Genomic DNA, 22,983 nt, shown 5'->3' with positions numbered 1-22,983 from the left:
GCGCGGGGCGCTCCCTCTGTCTCCCTCAACCTCCCGCAGGAGCAGGCGGGGCTGGCAGTCAGGAGAGTTTCCGGCTGAGGACAAGGAACCCGTTGAGGCAGACAGCAGGGCTCTGTGCAGCAGGAGACCGGCTTGTTTGTGCTGGAGGAAGCCCGGCTGGAGTCAGCGCCCGCGGCCCCCTGGCCTCAGCCTCTGCACCCCCCGCAAGCTGCTACCAACAGCTCTGAGGCCCAAGTTTAACAGCAGCGGCCAGGGGAAATGCCCAGATCCGAGGCAGACCCATCGCCTGTCCCTTTCAGTCAGGGACTCCGCCTGATCTGCCCCCACCCAGCTTTCCTCCCCGTGACCAGTCCAGGATGGGGCAGGCCGGATGGGGCCGCATAAACTTGATAAACAAACGAGGCATGTGGGTTGACGCAGCCCACTTCCACCATGGTCCCCAGAGACCCACGCCAGGGCTCCAGGGCTCCCCGCTGAGATAAGGGGTGGGGGAGAGTGCAGGACAGGTCGTCACATAAAGTTACTTCTGGGGGGGCATCTTTGGCCGAAGCCTGCAAACAGGAAGTGATCAGAGCACGAGGGGAAAGGCACTTTATTAAGAAAGCTTTGGCCAAGCCCCCGCCGGGAGGAGCCCATCCTGGGGCACCGGCCAGGGTGGGAGCAGCCCTGCTGGGGGCCTATAAATACATCTCCTCAGGCCACTAGAGTCGCCCCTGGAGGTCCCGCGGTGTGTGGGGCAGTGGGAGGCCATCAAAACCAGCTGACAGCTGAGGGGCCGGGGCTCCGGTTGCCAGGGAAGGGAAGGGGTGGGACGGACTAAGCCCCTGAGGAGCGGAGACCAGCCCTCCTCCCCAGGCTGGGGTCAACCAGATGCCCGGGAGCCCAGCCAGTGGAGGTAGCCCCGGGTTCTGTTGGTAAGGCCAAAGGAGGGACCCTCCAGCCAGAAGCACCAGGCCCTAGCCGGGGAGAGGCAGCCTAGGCAGAAGTGCTTCTGGCCTCAACCAATGAGAAGGTAGCCGCAACCAAGTCCACTCGTGGCCAGTAAGAGGCGGTCTTTAGGCGGAACCCTCCCATCTTTGGCCAATGAGACGCAGCCTGGTCGGAGCGCTCCATAACTTGGCCAATGGGGAGGGAGTCGCCCGCTAAGCGCCCGTCAGGCCTCGACCAACAGGATGGGCCCTTCCCGACAGAGCACACTGCTCCAATCCAGGAGCCGCTGCAGGACCTGAGCCAATGAGACGCCTCCGCTAGCCACGCGGCGCTCGGCCAATAGGAGGCCGCCCGTGCCCAAGCGCGTGGGAGGCGTAGGGTGGCAGGCGGCGCTGCGAAGCTGAGGGAGCTGCGCGCGGAGGAGCCACAGCCTGCTACAGGGTGGGCGCGCTCGCCCTGCCCCCCTCGCCCGCCGCCTCCCTGCTCTTCTTGCGCGGAGGCTTCTGGATAGGGGTCTTCTTCCGGGGCGTCTCAGGCGCGGGCACGTCGGTCGCCGCCTTCTCAAGCCCCGGGGTTTCGGTTGCTGGGGGCGCGCGGGCGGGCGAGGCTGGCGGCACCGAGCGCTTGGCTTTCTGTGGGGGCGCCGGCTTCTCCCTGGGGCCCTGCGCGCCCAAGGCCCCCTCGGCGCGGCCCAGGCTGCGAGTCTTGCCGCGCAGCTCCGCGGCCAACATGGAGGCAGCCTCGGGCGCGCTTCGCGGGGGACCGCCGGCGTCCGTGGGCTCCAAGAGGCTCGGGCCGCGGCCCCGCGCTCGGGCCCTGGGCGGCGAGGGCGCAGCGAGGGCCGTCGCCTCCTCGGGCAGCCCGGGGGGCCGCGGCGTTGGGTCGCGGGTCCCGGGGCTGCCGTGCTCGACCGGCTGCGCCGATTTGTCGCTGGGCGTCCGTTTTCTCTTGCTGGGGCTGGGCGCGGCCTCGGGGCCTGGCGGCGGTGGTGACGGCGCACGGCCAGCTGCAACGGCGCTGTGCCTGCCGTGGATCCAGGACACCTTAGGCTTGGTGGCGGGGTCAGGTGGCGGCGGTTTCCTTCGCTCGGGCGATGGCGACAGCGACAGGCCCCCAATCTCGCCCCGGGCCCGGGCCGGCCGGGCCTCGCGTCGGGCCACGCGCGCATACAGAGCCCCGCCGGGCCCCTCCACGCTGGACGCTGACCGCTCGCTGTCGGAGGACGCGGGGAGGGGCATCGCCTCCTCGGCGGACGCTGGCGTGGTCAAGGGCATGGGGGACGGCGCCGGCGCCTCGACAGGAGCAGTGGGGACTTCGGGGTCCCGGCTCTCCTCTGGTGCCTCTGGCAAGGGAAGAGCAGGGTGCTCACAGCCTTCAGGAATAGCTTTAGGGGTTCCAACCTCCAGGCACAAACCTTCACCTTCCCTCCTCTACCCATGCCCTTGGCGCTGTGTCACCCTGGCATCCAGACGTGCCTGGCACAGAGCACCAACCACACACGTAGTTCAGAGCCTCAGTCTGTGCGGCTGACTCTGAACTCAGGCTGTGCCGGGAGTGATGGGTGCATTCATGCGACTGAAGCCCAACCTTGGCCTGGCCTGGCAGCCCTGCCCCGACACCTCTCCAGCCTTGGGAGCCTGCATCATCGAATTTGATGCTGGAACGTCCCCACGGGGGTTCCATTATCCTTCTTTTAGAGATAAGGCTTCTAGTCGGGCGCAGTGGCTCACGCCTGTAATCCCAGCACTCTGGGAGGCTGAGGCGGGTGGATCACCTGAGGTCAGGAGTTCGAGACCAGACTGGCCAACATGGTGAAACCCCGTCTCTACTAAAAATACGACAATTAGCTGGGCGTGGTGGTGGGCTCCTGTAATCCCAGCTGCTCGGGAGGCTGAGGCAAGAGAATTGCTTGAACCCAGCAGGCGGAGGTTGCAGTGAGTGGAGATCTCGCCTCTACACTCCAGTCTGGGTGACAGAGCCAGATTCCGTCTCAAAAAAAAAAAAAAAAAAAAAAGGCCGGGCGCGGTGGCTCAAGCCTGTAATCCCAACACTTTGGGAGGCCAAGACGGGCAGATCACGAGGTCAGGAGATCGAGACCATCCTGGCTAACACGGTGAAACCCTGTCTCTACTAAAATACAAAAAAAAAAAAAATTAGCCGGGCGTGGTGGCGGGCACCTGTAGTCCCAGCTACTTGGGAGGCTGAAGCAGGAGAATGGCGTGAACCAGGGAGGCAGAGCTTGCAGTGAGCCAAGATCGTGCCACTGCACTCCAGCCTGGGCGACACAGCGAGACTCCATCTCAAAAAAAAAAAAAAAAAAAGACCAAGTGATAAGGCTTCTGAGGTTCTGAGTTGGTCACCTGCCCAGGGCATCTGGGGGCACGGGCAAGGGAGGAGACAGGGCAGAATCCCAGCCCGGCAGGCTCCTTTCTGCTATCTGTGGACCCAAGGCTGCAGGTGAAGGTTGAAGGTGCACCCACATACTCTGTGGATCCCTTCCTCCTGTCTCCTCTGCCACCCCATACCTAAGCCCGGAAACTTCTCTCTGCCTACTTTCCCCCAGAAGCAACCTGGGCTGTGGCCTACCCATCTCCCCACACCTGTCTCCAGCACTGAACAGCAGAGTCCAGCTCTATGGCCTCAGCTCTGTGGCCAACCCTCAGGTACCAGCATGACCAAGCCCTTCCTCTCCATGCTGCCTGCCCCTCTCCTGTGGCCCGCCCAGAACACAGCTTTTCCATGGGACCATTTTGCTGGGCTGGAGTGATGCCCAAGCAGCGCCTTACTCACCCTCATGGGGTACACAGTACACAGGGCCTTCGTCAGTGGTGTCAAACGAGGAGAAGGAGGCCCGAGAGGACCAGGATGGTGAGGGCTGCTCCAGCCCTGAGGGTGGCTCCAGGAAGCTGCAGTTGAGTGTGTTATCCAGGTCGTGGTGGGCCACTGGGGAAGGATGAGGCAGAGCTGCCAAGGGTCCACTCTGCCCCAGCCAGTGCCCTCATTAGCCCCTGCTGTCACAAATGTTGATGGAGTGACCAAGACCAGCCCTACTCTCAGACTGCAGGGGGCACAGGCAACTCAACAGGTAGGGTGACACTGGACCAGGACTGGAGAATGGGTAGAGGTGAACCCAGAAAAGAAACGAGCAAAACGTGTTAAGGTGCAAGGCAAGTGTGTGCAGCCAGGGAGCTGGAAAAGGTTGGGCTGACATGTTGGGAAAAGGCCAGAAAGGTGGGAGACAGGGCTGAGACAGGCCACCAAGGCCTCCAAGCTCTGTTTTAGGCCCTGCCTTGTGGGACTCAGGGGAGCCTTGGAACACTTCTGAGCCCAAATGCGCAGTGACAGGGCTGCATTTTTGGTTCAGCCCATCTCAGCAAGCTGCACCCTAGGCCTGGCCTTCAGAGATGCAGACCCCACAACAGGGAGCCCCAGAAGCTGGCTAGCCTGGCCTCCATTCCACAGAGGGATGTGGGGTCCACTCCCACACCTATGTCCCCAGATGCCATGCTGCTAGGTGGGCCAAGGGCTTTTCTTTTTTTTCTCCCTCCGTTTTCTTTTTCTTTTTTTCTTTTCTTTTTCTTTCTTTTTTTTTTTTTTTAAACAGAGTTTTGCTCTTGTTGCCCAGGCTGGAGTGCAATGGCACGATCTCAGCTCACTGCAACCTCTGCCTCTCAGGTTCAAGCAATTCTCTTGCCTCAGCGTCCGGAGCAGCTGGGATTATAGGCATGCACCACCACACCCGCCTAATTTTCTATTTTTAGTAGAGACGGGGTTTCTCCATGTTGGTCAGGCTGGTCTTGAACTCCCGACCTCAGGTGATCCACCCTCCCCGGCCTCCCAAAGTGCTGGGATTACAGGCGTGAACCACTGCGCCCGGCTTGGCCAAGGGGTTTTCTCAGCTGTTTCCTTCATCTCCCAAGGGTCTGAGCCCCCTTCCCCTCCATCTTTAGAAATAAGTGGGAAAGAGAGGAAGAGAGGGTCCACCCAGGTGGGAGTCAGCACGGAGAGAAGCGGCACACCCCACCCCACCCCCATCCTGTTGGTGGGTGGGGACCAGCCTGCCCACTTTCCAGGAGGATCTCTGGGTACTGCTGGGGATGTAGGCAGGAGGGCGGGTCCTCTCCTTGGGGCAGGGCACTCCCGTGCCCACGCATTCCCCCAGCAGCTCTGGCCGGGATATACAGCATTCTCCTACAGACTGGGGGAGCCTGCAGCACCCCGCTGTCCACACACCCCTGATGCGATCACTCTCGGGGCCAACGCTTCTGACGCACGCCCACATCAGCCCGCGCACCTCGACTCCTGCCTTCCTACCCGGCCTCGCCCTCAGCTGCCACATCTCTTACCTTCCCTCTGGTCGCACCTCCTCGCGCCCACGCACATCAACACTCAAGGTCCCCCATTTCCTCACTGAGATCTGGGGCCCCTCACACCCATTTCCCAGCAGCGTCCTGCGTCCAGAGGTGTTTCTTCCAGAGATCCCGCGCTGTCATCCTTACCTACGACTTTGGGTAGTTTCTGCCTGCGGAGCGGGATCCGGGGCAGCTTCATGCTGATGCGACTGAAGCGTCCGCATAGTCGGTGCGGAGCCTTCTTCCTCCCAAGCGACAGCTCCCTGCGGGGGCGGGGCGGGACCCAGGGGTGATAGATCTCGGCTAGTGCGGAGCACAGAAGGGGCGGGGCCACGTCCGGGGCGGGGGCGGGGAAGAGCTGGATCTGGGTCCGGTGGCACCGAGAGGGTGCGGCCTGAACCCAGGCGAAAGCGGGGCAGTATCTGGGCTTACCGGCGCGCAGGGTCCTTGCCCCGGCAAGCGCAGCAGCAGCCGAGCAGCGAGAGCAGCAGGCAGACGAGAAGGACGAGCAGCGCGCCCGCGCCCATCACACCCTTGCGCTGGTTGGTCTCTGTAGGGGATTATGGGGTCAGCACGGTTTCTGGCCCCCCCTGCATTCCTTAACGGGACGCCCCTCATCCACTTACCTAGGTGGCAGGCACCAGTGACCGGGTCGCACGAATCCTCGTGGCAGCTGCAGGCCTGAGCACAGTCCGCGCCGTGGAGTCCGGGCGGGCACGTCACGTTACAGCTGCCGGGACATAGGGTCAAGGCAGGCCACAGCCGCCCCCCTAGGATGCCCCCTACCCTCACCCCTCACCCGCGGCCAGGGCCCAGGGTCCAGGGTCCCAGAACCGGGCTCTCTCGCGCTCCATTCATCGTCTAGGGTTTGAAGCCCAGCCCTGCCCGTGGCACATATTGGGGTGGTGGATGTTTTGGAAACGAATGTTGCACAACCAGTTGGGGGGACCTGGGGGATAGGACCCGTGGTGGCCGCGCAGCAGCGCCCACTGCTGGGGCTGACTTGGGTGGGTGGGAAGAGGGGCTGCTGAACCAGACCCTTGGCTGTAAGTGGAGGTCCCTGCTCCTTCTATACCAACTCGGGGTCACCTCAAGAGCCCACTGACTCAAGCTGGACTGGTCACCAGATCCGGCGCTGAACGTGGGCTTCCCGACATAAGGGCAGGAAACTGCCCTCAAAGAGCCTACTGTCACCCCCTATCTGGGGTAAGGGACCAAGGCTGAGGTGATAACCCAGCCCAGGGTGGAAAGGCAACCTCGTCGGCCCCTGGGGTCTGGCTGGACCCTCCTTTGTGGCAGATACAAGCCCTCCACCCCCTCCCGGTCCCAGGGCACTCACTGGGGCCCGTGGACGCCAGGACTGCACAGGCAGCGCCCCGACTGAAAGTCGCAGTGGCCGCTGCCGCAGTCGGCGCATACGAAGGCGCAGTCCTCGCCGTAGGTGCCATTGCTACACTTGGTCTCGCACCTTGGAAAGATGGGAGGAGGCGTCAGCAGAAATGGAAGCAAACGGACCACAGTGCCCTCGACAGAGGGCCTTCATGGGGGAGGCAGGGCAGGGGGCTGCGTGTCTGGGCCGACGGAAGCAGGGCTGCTCACCGGTCGCCGATCCAGCCCGCGTTGCAGCGCGTACACTTGCCGGTGACATGGTTACAGGCATGCCCGTCGCGGCACGGCGGACAGCGGTGGCTGCAGCCCTCGCCATAGAAACCGGTGGCGCAAGGCTGGTCGCACTTGGTTCCGTTCCAGCCGGGCTCGCACGTCAAGCAGCGGCCCTCGGCTACCGTGCACGGCTGCTGGCCCTTACACTGGCCACACCTGGGGGAGGGGTCGGAGGCTAGGGAAGGCTGGGACCCGCCTCACCCCTGCCCCCATCGGCGGCCCGCCCTTCCACCTCCTCCCTCCCTGGCCGAGAGACCGCGCTTACCGGCGGCGACAGCCCAAGCCGTAGAAGCCGGCGGGGCACGGCTCGCGACAGTACTTGCCGCGGTAGCCCGGCTCGCAGGCACACGTGCCGTCCACAGGGTGGCAGCGGCCGCGGAAGCACTGGCAGTAGCGATCGCAGCGCGCGCCGAACGTACGCTCGCGGCACTGACAGCGGCCGCTCTGCTGCTCGCAGGGAGACGAGTTGCAGGCGCACTGGTTGTTGCAGCTGCGGCCCCACCAGCCTGCGTGGCACAGGCAGGCGCCGGTCTGTGGGTCGCAGCGCGACGTGGCGCTGCAGTAGCACGCGCTGGCGCACTGCGCGCCCCACCAGCCGGGCTCACAGCGGCACGCGCCGCTCCGCGGGTGGCACGTGCCATGCTGGCACTGGCACGCATGCTCGCAGCGCGCGCCCCAGCGCCGCGCGTGACAAGTACACTGGCCTGTCACGTCCTCGCACTGCCCGTGTGGGTGGCAGCTACACAGCTCCTTGCAGTCGGGGCCCCAGAACTGGCGCGGGCACTCTGCGGGGGAGGAGCGGAGGGGGTGGAAGGCCCCGGTGCTTGAGTAGGTGCCCCCAGCCAGCCAGAACCTGCCCGCGTCCCGCACTCCAGCCGCCACCTTTGGGGACCCGCCCCGAAGACGATCCGACCCCGCCCCACCCTGGACCCCGCCCCATCTCTCCAGGATTCCGCCCCACCGACCAATACCGGCCCGACCCCACGCTCACTGGTGTCGCAGTTGGCACCGAAGTAGCCGTGGCGGCAGCGGCACTCGCCAGGCCTCACGCACACCTCGTTCTCCGAGCACGTCGAGTTGCCTTCGCACACCGCTGTGGACCAGACAGGCCAGAGCTGCTGCGCGTCCTAGCCCCGCCCCCGACCCCGCCCCAGGTACCCGGGATGACCACTCACCAATCCCACACTCGTCCCCTTGCTGCCTCCAGCCAGCGCAGCACGTGGGCACCTGGGAGCTGCGAGCAGAGGGAGGACATCTGAGCGCAATGCCCCTCCCCCAGCCCCCATCTGCTCAGGGCTCCTCTGCAGCCTCCTCACAGACTCCCTGCCTCTGCATTTGTGCTCCTGTCCTAGGGGGGTGGTTACTGAGGTCCTGCCAGGCAATGTGTCTGGCAGTGGAGGATTGCCACAAACAGACCTGACCGCCAAGAACTTTCCAGCCCAGAACCGCCACCCCATCTCACCTAACTCCTTTGTGTCTTCCTCCCACAGCCACTAGGCCTGAGAAAAGTGGCCTTGGAGTCCCAGGAAGGACCGCAGTGAGGTAGCAGCCAGGAAGAGGACCATGGGCCTCAGGACCTGCTCAAACGTGAGGGTCTAGGGCATCCCTCCAAGTGGAGGGCCCGGCCTAATGGGTGTCATGGATCCAGATGTGATATGATATGGCATGACAAGGACAGAACTAGGACTGGCTGGGCCACAGGGACACACCTAGATGCCCCAACCCTGGGGCTGAGCTCCACTGGGGAGGGGCAGCCTCTGGGTGGGGGGTGGCATGTAGACACAGTGAGGTGACCACTTGGCAGAGGGGCTTCTGGAGGGAGGTGGGGTGAGGCCCACCCAGCCACTAGGGAAAGAGCAGGCACATGGGGAGTCCTCCATGTGCAGGAGGAAGGTCAAACTGTGGCAAAAGGGCTCAGGGACCAGGGTGGAGGAAGGAGCTACTAGAGCATCTGTTTATGCCTTTGTTGTTGTTTTTGAAACAGAGTCTCGCTCTGTTGCCCAGGCTGGAGTGCAGTGGCATGATCTCAGCTAACTGCAACTTCTGCCTCCCAGGTTCAAGCAATTCTCCTGCCTCAACCTCCCTAGTAGCTGGGATTACAGGCGCATGCCACCACACATGGCTAATTTTCGTATTTTTTACTAGAGACGGGGTTTCGCCATGTTGGCCAGGCTGGTCTTGAACTTCTGACCTCAGGTGATCCATCTGCCTCGGCCTCCCAAAGTGCTGGTATTGCAGGCATGAGCCAGCATGCCAGGCTTGTTTATGCTGATGGTCTTCCTCTTGTTCCATTTGATTTGGCTTTATAGAGTACACAATGCTTTATAGAGTACACAATGCTACCTCAGTAGGTCCTTTCTAACCGCAGCACTTCAGGAGAGCACAACCTCTAAAACCCCGGGTAGATGGGGTATGTGAGCACAAAGGTTTGGAGGCCCTGCCTGAGTGAAGCCATGATGGCTAGAGAGGATTCATAGGAGATGAGCTGGGGTTAGCCCACATTCAGGGGCAGAGGAGGCTGAGAAGGAACCACCACCAAGGCTGCAGGATCCTAGGGTCCCAGCCAACCCAGAACTTCGCCTCAATCCTAAAGGCACTAACAGCCATTCGCACTTTAGAGAAAAGAAGCGTGCTTCTTCACAAGCAGGCTTGGATTCAGTATCTGAATTCAGAACCAGGATGTGGTGGTGGGGGGAGTTTGGAAGGAAGCCTGAAGACCCCAGTGGGATGGGACAGACTGGCTCCTCCACACCATGCATTTAAGGATAGTACGTGCCTGGCACGCTCCTGCCCAGGCTGCAGAAGATGCCCCAACCATTCCCCAGCTAGACAGAATTCCACCCCCTGCACAGAGCACCTGGGCCTCGAGGCCCCTCCTCCCGAACAAGGCTTGGCTCTCCTTCAGGTCAAAGATGGGACCTGGCGAACAGGACCATAAAATCCCAAACTTTGGGGAATCGGTTCAGTGTATTTTCCACGACTAAAACTGAAAACCAGAGACAGGAATACGAAGGCCTGGCTTTTCCTGGCCCCTGCCCCCACGTCTCCACCCACCCAGCCCTGACCCAGGGAGCACCAAGGTGCCCAAATGCAGGGAGACCCAGGTCTGCTGGCCATCACCCACCCACTTGTGTCTGCTTCTGAACCGTGGCCACTGGATGGAGAGCCTCTGCAGGTGTCCCTCCTGTGAGGAGCTTTGCCAGGTGGCCTGCTGGAATTGCCCCGGAAGCACTAACCCCCTTCTGCCCTGGACATGCGGTTCTGTGGCTAGGAGCCCAGTTTTAGGGCCACACTCAGCTGGGTTTGATGTCTGGGTTTGCCACTTGCGGTGTGACCTCAGGCATGGAGCTTAAGCTCTTTGAGCTTCAGGCTCCTTAGCTATATAGTAGGGCTCATGGGTTTGGTCCTACTGTAGAAAGATTAAGAGAGCCAAGATGTTTTTAGCCAGGCATGGTGGCATGTACCTGTAGTCCCAGCTACTCAGGAAGCTGAGGCAAGAGGATCACTTGAGCCCAAAGAGTTTGAGGCTGCAGTGAGCTATGATAGCACCACTGCTCTCCAGCCTGGGCAAGAGTGAAACCCTGTCTCAAAAAGAGAGATAGAGATAGGGGAGAGAAAGAGAGAGAGAGAGAGAGAACCCAGACCTATGAAGTGGTTTGGCACATACTAAGCACAAAGGATCCTGAGGGCAGGTTGCAGTGCCTCTGAGTGCACTTGGTCATCCCTGGCTTAGTGGGCACCCAGGCCTAACCCCAGCAGAGCTAATACCCACCAGCAGGACAGAGTCCATTTGGGTTCACTGAGGACAAGATGCTTTCCTTCTTGGAAGGGCTGGCAGAAAAGGCCAGGTGGTGGTGGCAAGCCGACTCTCTGAAGATCTTACAAAGATGGGTGGGGAAAGATGGCCTGCTGCAGGGCCACTCCCATGCTTGCTCTGTAAGTCGGTAAGACCCTGAGGAGCCAAGCCATAGGCTGGGCCCAGGCCCCTCAGCAAGTAAGACATGCTGTGTAGGGAGGCCCAGTGCCGTGGCTCAAGCCTGTAATCCCAGCACTTTGGGAGGCCGAGATGGGCGGATCACGAGGTCAGGAGATCGAGACCATCCTGGCTAACATGGTGAAACCCCGTCTCTACTAAAAAATACAAAAAAGCTAGCTGGGTGAGGTGGCGGGTGCCTGTAGTCCCAGCTGCTCAGGAGGCTGAGGCAGGAGAATGGTGTAAACCCGGGAGGCGGAGCTTGCAGTAAGCTGAGATCCGGCCACTGCACTCCAGCCTGGGCGAGAGAGTGAGACTCGTTCTCAAAAAAAAAAAAAAAAAAGACATGCTGTAGGTTTCTCCCTCATAGAGCATTATTTCTTCTGTGATTCAAACCCACTGTGAGTTCTCACACCTTCAAGTTGGCTCATGGTATCCATACCTATCCATGTTCTCCCCCAAATCCAGGCAGAAAGGCTTCTCTGCCTGCCACACCCTTGAGACCCCACACCTGCCTGGCCCTCCTCCTGCCCTGCCTGGACACTTCTCCTCTGGTTTCTGTCCCCATCCTCAGATCTCTCTTCTGCCCACACTAGCTCCCTCGGGAAGCTCACTGAACCCTGACAACACCTTGGACCCTCCAGCAGGGCTCGCCCGTCAATGCTAGACTTGCAAATCCAACTGCCCAATAGATGACGTCACCAGAGGGAGGCCTCATGGGCCTCATGCTCAACCAGCCCAAACCTGAACTCTTGACCTCCTTGCACCCTGAGTCTTCCTTGTCTCAGATAACCCCTGCCTGTCCTTTCAGGCTGGGAGGCTGAGACCTGGAGAAGCATCTCTGGCTTCTCTTTCTTGTCTACACAAGATCCATTGAGAAAAAAGATGCTGAGCTCTAGCTTCTAAAGGACATCTAAAATGGGATCACTTCCCCTTCCCTGTCCCAGCCTTGTGAGAGCCACCCTCCATCTCCCTGGCTTTTTGTAACTGGCCCCAGCTTCCACCCCCTGCCCCTCAGGGTGTGAAGTGTTTGCCACCTGGCAGCCAATCCTGGTCAGATCCCACCCTTTCTTTGTGCAAAGCCCCAGGGGGTCCCATGGCCCTCAGAGGAAAAGTCCAAGTCTTCTGAGCAGTGGCAGCCCACAGTGGCCTGCCCACCCTCACTCTCTGACAGCTCCTCCGCCAGTCCCTCCTGGACTCTGCCCAGCCCCCTGGATCTTTCCTGTACTTCCACAGGCCCTCTGCCTTGGGAACCTTGCCCCAGACACCCACAGGGCCTCTATGCTCTCCTGCAGGCCTGTGCTCACTCACCACCTTCTCAGCGCGTCTCCCCAGACCACCCTAAAGGAAACAGCACTCCCCAACTCAACACCTCCCAGCTCTTGCTAGATGTCTAGACACACTTGCTTTTCTGGACTGTAGGTCTCCTCTGCTACAGGGTCAGGATCTCCACCACAGCTTCCTTACACCAATACAGGCTTGGCACACTGTAGGTGCTTAGGATTTTACTGGCTCTGCACTCTCCTCTCCCCATTCTCCTGCCTCCCAGGAAAGGGAAGGGCTGATGGAAGCCTTGCAAGAGGTGGGAGGACAACAAAGGCATGTCCCAGACCCCAGGTGGGCAGGGCCCAGAGTGGCTGCCCTTCCCATCGACGCTTGCCACTCATTGACCATAGCGATCCCCACTTAGCCCCATGAGGGGGTTGTGATCCCTAATCCCATTTTACAGAGGTGGAGACAGGCCCAGAGAGGTCAAACGACTTGCCCAGGTCCACACAGCTGGGTAGGGGTGGCACCAGGATCGGAACCCAAACCCGGGCTCTCGGTTCCTGGAGCAGGAGCTTCCTGGGAGGTCTGCAGACAAGGGGAGCGGGAGCAAAGGGCTCTCAGGCTCCGGACAGTTAGAGCCTGGCACTGGACCCCCATCCCTGGTCCCGGGCCTGCGGGGGAAAGAGGACTGGAGTGAGTAGACAGAGCCCACGGCGATCGCGCCCTCCCCCTCTCCAGGCACAGCCCCGCCTGCCGCCGCCGCTGCATTCCTGGGGCCGGGGAGGCCCGGGAGTCGGCGGCGGCGGCATCGATGCGAAGCAGATGGCGGGCCAGGCCGGCCCCCGCCCCGGAGGCGGGGCTCGCAGCGGGGAGGGGTCTGCGCGCCTCGGGACCAGAGTTCGGAAACCCCGCGCGGCCCCCTCACAGCCCCTTGTCTGCGGCGCCGAGTCCCTGGACTCGGCTTGCCCGGGCTCCGTGGCCCAGGCGCCCCGACGCGACCCAGCTCGGAGCCCGGCGGCCGCCTCTGCGGCTGCCAGCCTGTGCGGCGTCCACAGTCCGCGCCAAGGCGCCCCCACACGCCCGATCCTCACCCCTGCGTGGAGATGCCCTTGACCTTGCTGTGGCCTTTGGCCAGCCCACCGGCTCCCCCGACCCCAGCTCCCAACTCCTGGCGTCCGGGGCTCGGCTGTCTGTCCTCCGTGCAAGCTCCCTGGCTCACCCCCACTCGCCACCGGCCGGGCCTGTCCCCTGCCTGTCCCACATTGGCTTCCCCAGCCGGTGCCCCACCTTTGCGTGGCCACTTCTTGCACCCTGGTTGTCGCCAGGGTTTCCACATCCTCCCGTCCCCTGTGCCTGTCACAGCCCTTCCACCTCCCGCTTGTGGTACACTTCGAGCGCCGGTTCCTCGACGCCCGCCTGGGTCACCACCCTCCCACCCGCGCCCGCTCTAAGACACAAGTCTGCCTTTCCAAGTCTGGCTTGCTCCAGGACCTCCTGGGCTAGCACCGCTCCTCCTCCCCTGACCTTCCTCCTCACTCCCACTCCCGGCTCCAGTCGGACCAGTGCGGGGCTTTAGCACATGCAGTTCCTTTTGCTTGAATGCCCTTCCCCGGCATTTCCCCGTGGACTTCACAACTCGGCCAAGGATCCCTTTTTTCAGGTCTTTCCTGACATCCCGGATAATGCGTGTCATCCCCTAGGTGCCCACGGCACTCCGTCCTCCCCTCAGGTGACTTCTCGTCCAGGGTACCCTCGGATGCACGGTCGTGGCCCATGGCCGAGGCTGGGCCTGGAACGGAGTCGCGTTGGCGAGGGAAACGAAGGGGCCCACATTTGGCGTAGGGAAGTTCCGGGAGCCCCCTTCCAATGCCGGGTGCCGCCACCCCACTGCCCCGGGCGTCCCTCTCGGCCCCCTCCCCCAGCCAGGCCGGCTCCTACCCGGGAGCACGGCACACGTTGCGGCCGCGAGGGTTCAGTTCCTGGGGCGCCACGGGGTCCGGCAGTATCCAGAGCAGCAGTAGCAGCAGCAGCGACGGCAGCAGCGGTGACGGCGGCCCCCCGGCTCCCCGGCGCCGCGCCGGCCCGGCCCCCCGGGGCCCTGCGCCCTCCATGAGGCGCGGGGCAGGCGCGGGGCAGGCGCGGGGCGGGCACGGGCGCGGGTGCGGCCGCAGCGAGAGCGGCCGGAAGCGGAGTGCGAGGCCGGGCGGGGGGCGGCAGGAGGGGCGCCGGGCCGGGCAGGAAATTCCACATCGGCTCCCTGATCCCGGGCCAGCCGCGGCCGGCCAGGCGGCAGCGCCCGCCCCGCGCGCCAGACCCCACCCTCCGGCCTAGCCACCGCCCCTCCGCGCAGCCCCCGCCCCCATTCGGCCGCTCGCAAACTTGGGGGCGAACTTGGAGGAGGCCCGCCGAGCGCTGCGGGAAGGAGGGGCCGCCCGAGGAATCCCCGGTTCCCGCGCCTTTCCGTCCGCTCCCGAAACATCTACCGAAGCAGCCGCCCCCGCGCGCCCACTGCGTAGCCAGGCCCGGGACAGGAAGGCGGATGGGGGACACGGCCGCGACTCCACAAGCCCACCCCCGCCCCCAGCGCCTCGGAACCGGCTAAGGGAGTGAGGCCCTCAGACAGCCCAGGTCGAGGCCGAAAGCCAACTCCACAGCACCCCACCGCGAAGTCCTTGTAGTGCTGAGATGTGCGGTCAGCTCCCCCTGCGCACTCCTGCGCACTCAAAAACTCGCAAGGGGCGGACCGAGCAGGATGCTTGAGGCCTTGTGGTAGACTGGGTCCGGACCCGAGGCCTGGGGGAAGGGGTCTCCGTAGGGACGGATGGGAGAGATGCAGAGGAGGTAGAATGGCCCGGCTGTGGACTGCGGTAGGAAGAAGTAGACAGAAGGAGACCCCCGGGATGGAAACCCTGCAATCCTAGTTGAGGAGTGAAGGGGGCTCGGGGAGTCTGGGCAGTGGGTTCTGCTGGCTGTCGGATTTCCAGGAGAGGTTGGGGCTGGAGTGGGAACTCCTGCATCAGGCAAGGTGGGTAACAACACAAAGCAGAGGGAAGGTGTGGGAAGGGAGCAAGACAGAGGGACAGGCCCTAGGGAGCCAGCGGGGAAGATGGACTTGGACTGGGAAGCAGCAGGGTGCAGGTCCCCGGGCGGGGGCAACTGGGGCAGACCCACTCTCAGGTCCAAGGAGTTGAGAGCTTGGGCAGGGAGCACAAATGTCCCGTGTGTAGCCAGGTCCTAGTGAGGATGTCTTTTGGGGACTTGGGAGCTGGCAGAAGGCCTGAGCAGGGAGAGGGCACCTGTGTTCTTTGGGGAGCAGGCCACATGCAGCCCACAGGCTCACTGAAGGAGGGCAGGCAGACTCTCTCCAGGTGTGGCCAGATAGCCATGAAAGGTGGGGCTGGAGAAGGGGGCTTGGAGGAGGAGCCACTGAAAGGCCCAAGGCCACAGGCATCACCAGGCTGGTACAGGCAGAGAGTGGGATGGGGAAGAGCAGGCTCCTCACTCAGCCATGTTGGTGCACGAGGGAGGTGGGGTGGGCTGAAAGAGAAGTGGAACCAGTGTGGACACAAATGCAACAACTTGGGGACAAATAAACAGGCCAACCACTTCTGGGCAGCTCAGCCTGGGCACAGCCCTGACCTCAGCAGTGCCCTCCCAGTGCTGGGGCCCCTCCCACGGAGGATCCAGATTACTGCTCCCAATAAAGGCCAGCAGAGGTCCCAGTGGCTGCAGGGTCTATCCCAGCCCAGCTCCCGGCTTTAGAGGCACTGACCCCCTGGGCTGGAGGGGACACTCACCTCAGCTGGATGGAGGTCATGAACAGGCATATCAAATTCCATCACCTTTCTCCTTCCCCCAGACCTGTTCCCACCCCCATGTGCCACCTCTGTACAGGAAGGGCACCACCTGGATGGTGCCCCCCCAATCCCTCAGGACCTCCTAAATGTCTCAGATCTCTGCCCACCCCTGTTTGTCACCCAGAGTAGTCTTCTTAATCTCGCATGTGGCTATCCACCAATGCTCTCAGGACAAGCATCGTCCCCAGCCTCACCTCATGACCTGGTGCATACATCCCTTGCAGTGGATGGCAACTTTGGGTGTCATGGGCAGAGCCCTCATTTGTCCCAGCCACCACTGCACCCCTGGGGGAAGACTGAGAAGTATGGGAGGAATGAAGGATCATCCACGTGGCACCAGGATGTAGAAGGAACCCACAGACAATTGACCACCACACAGGCAAACTGCTGGAGCCTGGAGCCCTGGCCTGCTGGCTTTGGCCAGGATGGCTGCCAGAAGGAAGTGGACCTTGAAGGCTGAGGAGGGTTTTGCGTGAAAGCGGGGACCAGGAGCCTAGCCACACTGGAGAGCACAAGTTGGGTTGCCTCAGCTCAGGGGTATGAGATGTAGCCCTTAGAAACCCAGCTGCGCCCCAAGGCCGACATTGGCAGGGCCAGGCTGCGCCCAATTCCAAGGCACTCTCCACTCCTCCCCAGGCTGTGCAGGACCTCAGTGAGCCCTTCCTGCTCCTGCAGACCAGAGGCCTCCTGCAAACCTGTGGCTGTGGCTGGTGGCTCAGGTGAGATGGTGCCAGCCAGCATGGTGTCAGAACACACTGGAGAGTGGTGGGGCATGTCTGGTGCTCCTTTCCAGAAACCTCTGAGGTCTGCAGGAGCTACTGCCCTGGCCTGCCAGGTGGTAGCAGAGATACAGGAAGTGCTGGATCTGAGACCCACAGAGTGGGGTTCCTACTCTGAACCCCACCCTCGGGAGAAGGGAGATGACACTGGAGTGTGTAGCCATCCTGCCCCACCGGGGCTCAACACCGGGTCTGCTGCCCTAAGGCGATGTCATGTTTCCTCAGGGGTACTCAGGGCCCAGGACAGTGAGGAAGGTCTTCAGGTCTCACACACACCCACATACCACAGCCCTGGAGGCACAGGCCAACTCCGAGGGATTTGCCTCTACTCTCAAGAATCCTTGGGGTATCCATTTAGGAGAGCCCAGAGTGACTGATGATCCCCCCTCCCCATCCCCTCTCCCATCAAGCAGCACACTGCCCCCTTCTCTTCTGGGACAGGATGCCAGCAAAAACACATGGCTGTCCCCATGCTCTGCCCAGTCAACTGGGAGAGGATGGGGCCTTGGCCAGTTACAGCCCTGTCTGCAGGATGGCTCTGGGCACAAGGCCCATAGTAGGAGTCTGCAGGTGCAGACCCTGTGAGGGCATCTAGATGGAAGAAAGCTTCGGGTGGTGCAGCCCTGTGGTCACGCTGGTGTGGACTCACAGCCCATCCATGCAGGGTGCAGGCTAAGCCTGGTGGTCTCAAGAGGGCAAGAAAAGCACCGGGACAGGTGAAAAGGGGAGGGTCCCAGATGCTGTGCCAGTGTGGTCCTTGAGACTGGGTGTCTAAGGGTTACCTGGAAAACCTGTAGCACATGCAGATCCCCTCCCCAGCACACTCAGCTTTAGGAGGTTGGGAAGAGCCGGGCACAGGCCAGAGGGGCCACCCTCCATGCCCCTGTGATGCTGCCCCGCTCCCAGGTGCTGAGGCTCTGGCTCCCTGACCCTCTCAGGCTGAGAGACTCCTAACTGGAGCTGAACTGAAATTCTGCGTGCTGCCCTGGTTGGGAGACAAGTTCCACACCAGAAAAGACACTCAAGTGGGCTACACAACCACCTGTCACCAGACCAGGGCAAGTTCCAGCTTTCCCACTAACTGCCCTGTTAGCCTGTGGAGTTGACTGTGCTTCCCTCTCAGGCAGAGTCTTCCTAGTGCCACTTGGCTTCTGGCCTGGGCTTCCACAGCCTCCCAGACGGCAGCTCTGACCCCAGAAGCCACACTTCCCAGGAATGCAGCTTGGATGCACTGTGGAAAGGAACTGAGGCTGTGGCTACAGAAAAACAGTTAACACCTTCTGTAAGATGCTTTATTTCATTGATCAACAACATGGGGTCTGAAAACCCAGCAGGAGGGGTCTTTTTATCACAGAGCCAGTCCCAGGAGAGCTGATGCATCTCTGCTCCTCTGCCCCTCAGGAGCTCTCATCCTCCAACCCCAGCTACTCCCACAGGCCCACCCCATTCACAGAAAGAGGGCTGCCACGTACCTCAGCCCCCCTGCCCAGGCTGTCAGCTCCCAGGTCCCTTTGGATAAGGACTGATCTAGGCAGGGAGGAAAGAGAAGGCCAACCCCTCCAGGGCTCACTGAGGAAGACCAAAGCCTTTCAGAAGCATTTCCTGCTGTGATGTAATCCACAGGCCGGGATCTGCACGGCCCTGAGATGCCTGCGGCAGGCTGGCCAAGGGGCTGGTGTGAAGAAAGAGGGCAGGGCCCCCAAGCTGTGGCCAACAGGGGCAGGGGGCCCTGCCCTGGAGTAAAGTGCTGTGGCCTAGGCTGCGTGGGTTTCACTGCCCTGCAGCCCCAGCCGCCCTTCCCTCTGACACCAGGCACGGGAAGCCTAGTCCTCACTGGAGTTGTCAAACTCCTCCCAGTCAGACACACTCATCACCTCAGAGGCAAAGTCCGGGTCGGCCTGGCTGCGGTCAGGGGTACCGCGGGGCGGCTCGAGGAGCAGGGAGCGAGGCAAGGTGAGCACACAGGCCGCCAGGCCTGAGATGGAGTTGTCCAGCTGGGGCCCCTCCTCCCAGCAGTCCTTCTCCACATCGTAAATGTGCACATAGCCCGTGCGGCTGCCACGGTTGTGTGAGCGGCCACCTAGCACATAGATCCTGTTGTCCAGCACGGCAATGCCAGGCTCACCGTGCCCAGCAGGGAGTGGGCAGACGGAAGACCACTGTCCAGACGTGCAGCTGTAGCAGGCCACCTGCAAAGCCAAGGCCAGAATAAAGCCCAGCACCTGCTGGGACAAGGCTACCAGCTCCCCTACAAGCCCACTGACCAAGGTGGCCACAGCTACCCACCATTCCGACAGGTCAGACCCCCTGGAAGGATGGCACAGGGCCAGTGTTGAAACATCCTGCCCATGGGCTAGGCTGCTGCTCTCTCACTCAGGGATGGCTGAGTCTGCAGGAGCCTGTCTTTTGGGCCCTCCCCTAGAATGATCCGATTCCCTCTGGCTTTGCTCGAGCCTAGCCCTTCCTTCAGGCCACCTGGCCCTAAGCCAGTCTCTGCCCTCAAGTGTGTGGCTATGCCCCCATCAGCATGTGGTTGTTCCCCATGTCTGAGGGCACTGCTTCTCTCCCCTCCAGGAAACGGAAGCTGCCTGAGAAACAGGGACTCCACTGAAATGTCTTCAACCTCACCGGCAGCACTCAACACAGGCAGCAGGACAGGGGGAGGAGACAGAAAGTGGAAGTAATTCCTTGCGGAGTAATCAACATCAACATTCTCTTGTCTTCAAAATTGTCCAAAACAGTAAACAAAGACATGGAAAAATGTTCAACCTACTAGTAATTCAAGAAATACAAAATCAAAACATCAGAGACAAATTTTCCAACTATTAACTAGCAACAACTGCAGAGAAGAAAAATCACAAAACCCAATGCTGGTGAGGGTGTGGTAAAGCCATACTACTATGTATCTGTCTGACATGCCAGAAAAGGAATTTGGCAATAAGTATTAAGAGCCATGAAAATCTTATCTTCTTAACTGATTAGCCGTTTTTGGTTCTCTAGCTATGGTGGCAGAATAGTGGCCCCCAAAGATGTCTAGTTCCTAATCTCCAGAATATGCTACCTTAAGTGGCCAAAGGGGCTTTGCAGATAGGATCGAGGGTGCGAGAATACAGAAAAAAAAAAAAAAAAAAAAAAAAAAAAAAAAAAAAAAAAAGAATTAAGGGTGCAAACCCTGAGATGAGGCAGTTTTCCTGGATTTTCCAGGTGACCCATCCAATTGCATGAGCCCTTAAAAGTGGAAGGGGAGAGGCTGGACGCAGTGGCTCACACCTGTAATCCCAGCACTTTGGGAGGCCAAAGCGGGCGGATCACAAGGTCAAGAGATCGAGATCATCCTGGCCAACACGATGAAGCCCCGTCTCTACTAAAAATACAAAAATCAGCTGGGCATGGTGGCACATCCCTGTAACCGCAGCTACTCGGGAGGCTGAGGCAGGAGAATCGCTTGAACCTGGGAGGCGAAGGGTGCAGTAAGCCAAGAGCACCACTGCACTCCAGCCTGGTGACAGAGCGAGACTCCATCTCAAAAAAAAAAAAAAAAAAAAAAGTAGAAGGGGAGGCTGGGGGTGGTGGCTCACACCTGTAATCCCAGCACTTTGGGAGGCTGAGGTGCATGGATCACCTGAGGTCAGGAGTTTGAGACCAGCCTGGCCAACATGGCAAAACTCCATCTACTAAAAACACAAAGATTAGCTAGGTGTGGTGGCGAATACCCGCAGTCCTCCCAGCTACTCAGGAGGCTAAGGCAGGAGAATCGCCTAAACCCAGGAGGTAGAGGTTGCAGTTAGCTGAGATTGCACCACTACCCCCCAGCCTGGGTGACAGACCAAGACTCCATCTCAAAAGAAAGGAAGGGTAAAGCCAGACGAGAGAGCTGAGAAGTGAGGAGGACTCAACCTGCCATTGCTGGCTTTGAAGATGAAGCACCCCGAAGCCAGGAAAAGTGGGGACCTTTAGAAGCCAAGAAGGCCCTCAGCTGACAGCTAGCAAGGAAATGGGACTGCAACTGCCAGGGACTGAATTCTTCTAACCACCTGGGTGAGCAAGGAGGCAGATCCCCACTAGGGTCTCCACAAAGGAAAGATGCCCTGACCACACCCTGGTTTTAGCCTGGCAAGGCCCTGTCAGAGGACTTGTGAATGCAGAATACATTTATCTTAAGTTGCTAAGTTTGTGGAGATAGGTTACTGCAGCAATAGAAAATGAATGTGCTGGTCCGGAGGATCTCACAAGCAGAGGGCCTGTTAAAACCCAGATTGCCAAGCCCCACCCTCAGGGCTTCTGAATCAGTGGGTCTGAGGTGCTTCATCACACAGCGTTCCCAGGTGATGCAGACTCTGTTAGTCTGAGAATCACACTTTGAGAACTGTGGCATGAACCTAAGGAAATAATCCAAAATACTTGAAAAGTCCAACAAAGCAACTGTTACTTGTCATGTTATTTGGAATAGTTAAAACTCAGACACAAGAGGGGATTATGAAGATTGAGTGTTAAACTGGAAAATGCCCAGGACAAAAGTCACTGAGAGAAGCGGAATGGGATATAGGATGCTCTTTTTTGTTTGTTTGTTTGTTTGAGACAAGGTCTCGCTCTGTCGCTCAGGCTGGAGTGCGGTGGCACCATCACTGAGGTTCACTGCAGCCTCAACCTCCTGGACTCAGGTGATTCTCTCTCAGCCTCCCAAGTAGCTGGGACTACAGGTGCAAGCCACCATGCCCAACTAATTTTTTTTTGTATTTTTAGCAGAGATGGGGTTTCACCCTGTTGCCCAGGCTGGTATCAATTCCTGGACTCAAGCCATCCACCTGCCTTGGCTTCCCGAAGTGCAGGGATTACAGGCGTGAGCCACTGTGCCCAGCTCAGAACGGGATGCTTTCAGGCAGAAAACATACACAGTCAATACTGAAGATGGTCATGTGGAAAAACAGTGCTGCAGGGGCCTGATTATAAATGCTTTTCCTCACCCATCTCTATTTTTTTTCTTTTTTTGAGACGGAGTCTTGCGCTGTTGCCCAGGCTGGAGTGCAGTCGTGCGATCTCGGCTCACTGCAACCTCCGCCCCCCGGGTTCCAGCGATTCTCCTGCCTCAGCCTTCCCAAGTAACTGGGATTATAGGCGCCCACCAGCGCACCTGGCTAATTTTTGTATTTTTAATAGAGATGGGGTTTCATCATCTTGGCCAAGCTGGTCTTGAACGCCTGACCTAGATATCCACCCACCTCGGCCTCCCAAAGTGCTGCAATTACAGGCGTGAGCCACCATGCCTGGCCACCCATCTCTATTTTTTAAAGTTCCTGCAATGTGGTTATATTAACTTTATAATAAAAGTTTTGTTCTTTTGTTTGTTTTGTTTTGTTTTTAATAGAGACAGGGTCTCATTCTGTCACCGAGGCTGGGGAACAGCAGTGTGATCATAGCTCAATGAAGCCTCCAACTGCTGGGCTGAAACGATCCTCCCACCTCAGCCTCCTGAGTAGCTAGGACTACAGGTATGTGCCTCCAGCCTGACTCTAAAAGTTTTTTTTTTGAGACAAGGCCTGGCTCTGTCACCCAGGCTGGAGTGCAGTGGCGTGGTCTCAGCTTACCGCAACCTCTGCCTCCTGGGCTCAAACCATCCCCCCACCTCAGCCTCCCAAGTAGCTGAGATTACAGGCATGCACCACCACACCTGGCTAATTTTTGTATTTTTGTACAGATGGGGTTTCAACATGTTGCCCAGGCTGGTCTCAATCTCCTGAGCTCAAGCGATCCTCTCACCTTGGCTTCCCAAACTGCTTGGATTACAGGCATGTGCCACCACATCCGGCCTAAAAGTTTTTAAGAATAATAAGCAAAGGTAGATGTGTATGTGTATGATACTGTCATGGTGACATTTGTCCAAACCTACAGAATGTACCAAGAGTGAACACTGTGGACTCTGGTTGATGGTGACGCATCAATGCAGTTTCTACAACTGTGACATATCCACCCCTGTGGAGCGAGAGGTCTGCAGTGGGGAGGCTGTATGTGTATGCAGGGAAAAAGGGGTGTATGGAAACTGTACCTTCCACTTAATTTTGCTGTGAACCTAAAACTGCTTTGAAAAATAATCTATTTTTAAAAGGCACATGTTTCAATTACATTTTCCATCAACAACAACTGAGAGGGTTGGGAATGATGAC

General features: G+C 59.7%; 2 protein-coding genes across 8 annotated transcripts in view; both read right to left on the bottom strand.

Annotated features, from left to right (window-relative positions):
- Positions 1-578: 578 nt before the first annotated feature.
- On the bottom strand, positions 579-14,489 carry SCARF2 (scavenger receptor class F member 2). Of its 5 annotated transcripts, XM_045363946.3 has the most exons (11): positions 14,125-14,379; positions 8,120-8,178; positions 7,936-8,037; positions 7,210-7,729; positions 6,882-7,100; positions 6,622-6,750; positions 5,909-6,012; positions 5,715-5,832; positions 5,430-5,545; positions 3,721-3,873; positions 579-2,272 (listed from the first exon to the last, which is right to left on the bottom strand). In XM_045363946.3, the coding sequence occupies exons 1-11, from the start codon at positions 14,295-14,297 to the stop codon at positions 1,365-1,367; spliced, it is 2,601 nt and encodes an 866-aa protein (XP_045219881.2). In that variant the 5' UTR covers positions 14,298-14,379; the 3' UTR covers positions 579-1,364. The 5 variants fall into 5 exon arrangements, with proteins under 5 accessions (XP_045219881.2, XP_045219883.2, XP_045219882.2 ...); XM_045363948.3 differs by lacking the exon at positions 7,210-7,729 and having other exon boundaries at positions 14,125-14,489; XM_045363947.3 differs by lacking the exon at positions 3,721-3,873.
- A 3,598-nt stretch (positions 14,490-18,087) lies between these two features.
- KLHL22 (kelch like family member 22) overlaps positions 18,088-22,983 on the bottom strand; it is a 55,438-nt gene continuing 50,542 nt past the window's right edge. For all 3 annotated transcript variants that reach the window (XM_045363950.2, XM_045363949.3, XM_074004375.1), the window contains one exon: positions 18,088-19,011. In XM_045363950.2, coding sequence (XP_045219885.1) covers positions 18,646-19,011 — 366 coding nt within the window. In that variant the 3' untranslated portion in view covers positions 18,088-18,645. The remainder of the gene's footprint in view (positions 19,012-22,983) is intronic.

This window comes from Macaca fascicularis, chromosome 10, assembly GCF_037993035.2.
Source record: "Macaca fascicularis isolate 582-1 chromosome 10, T2T-MFA8v1.1".
Taxonomy (NCBI): domain Eukaryota; kingdom Metazoa; phylum Chordata; class Mammalia; order Primates; family Cercopithecidae; genus Macaca; species Macaca fascicularis.
Note: the sequence above shows the minus strand (reverse complement) of the source record. Positions and strands in the feature narration are given on the sequence as shown.

Bases quoted from the DNA above. Each gene is read 5' to 3' on its own strand.
- SCARF2 (XM_045363946.3), bottom strand. From the start codon at position 14,297: ATGGAGGGCGCAGGGCCCCGGGGGGCCGGGCCGGCGCGGCGCCGGGGA. The intron at 5,833-5,908 runs GTAAGTGGATGA...AATCCCCTACAG, and splicing joins CACTGGTGCCTGCCACCTAG to AGACCAACCAGCGCAAGGGT. The intron at 2,273-3,720 runs GTGAGTAAGGCG...TTCCCTTGCCAG, and splicing joins GTACTGTGTACCCCATGAGG to AGGCACCAGAGGAGAGCCGG.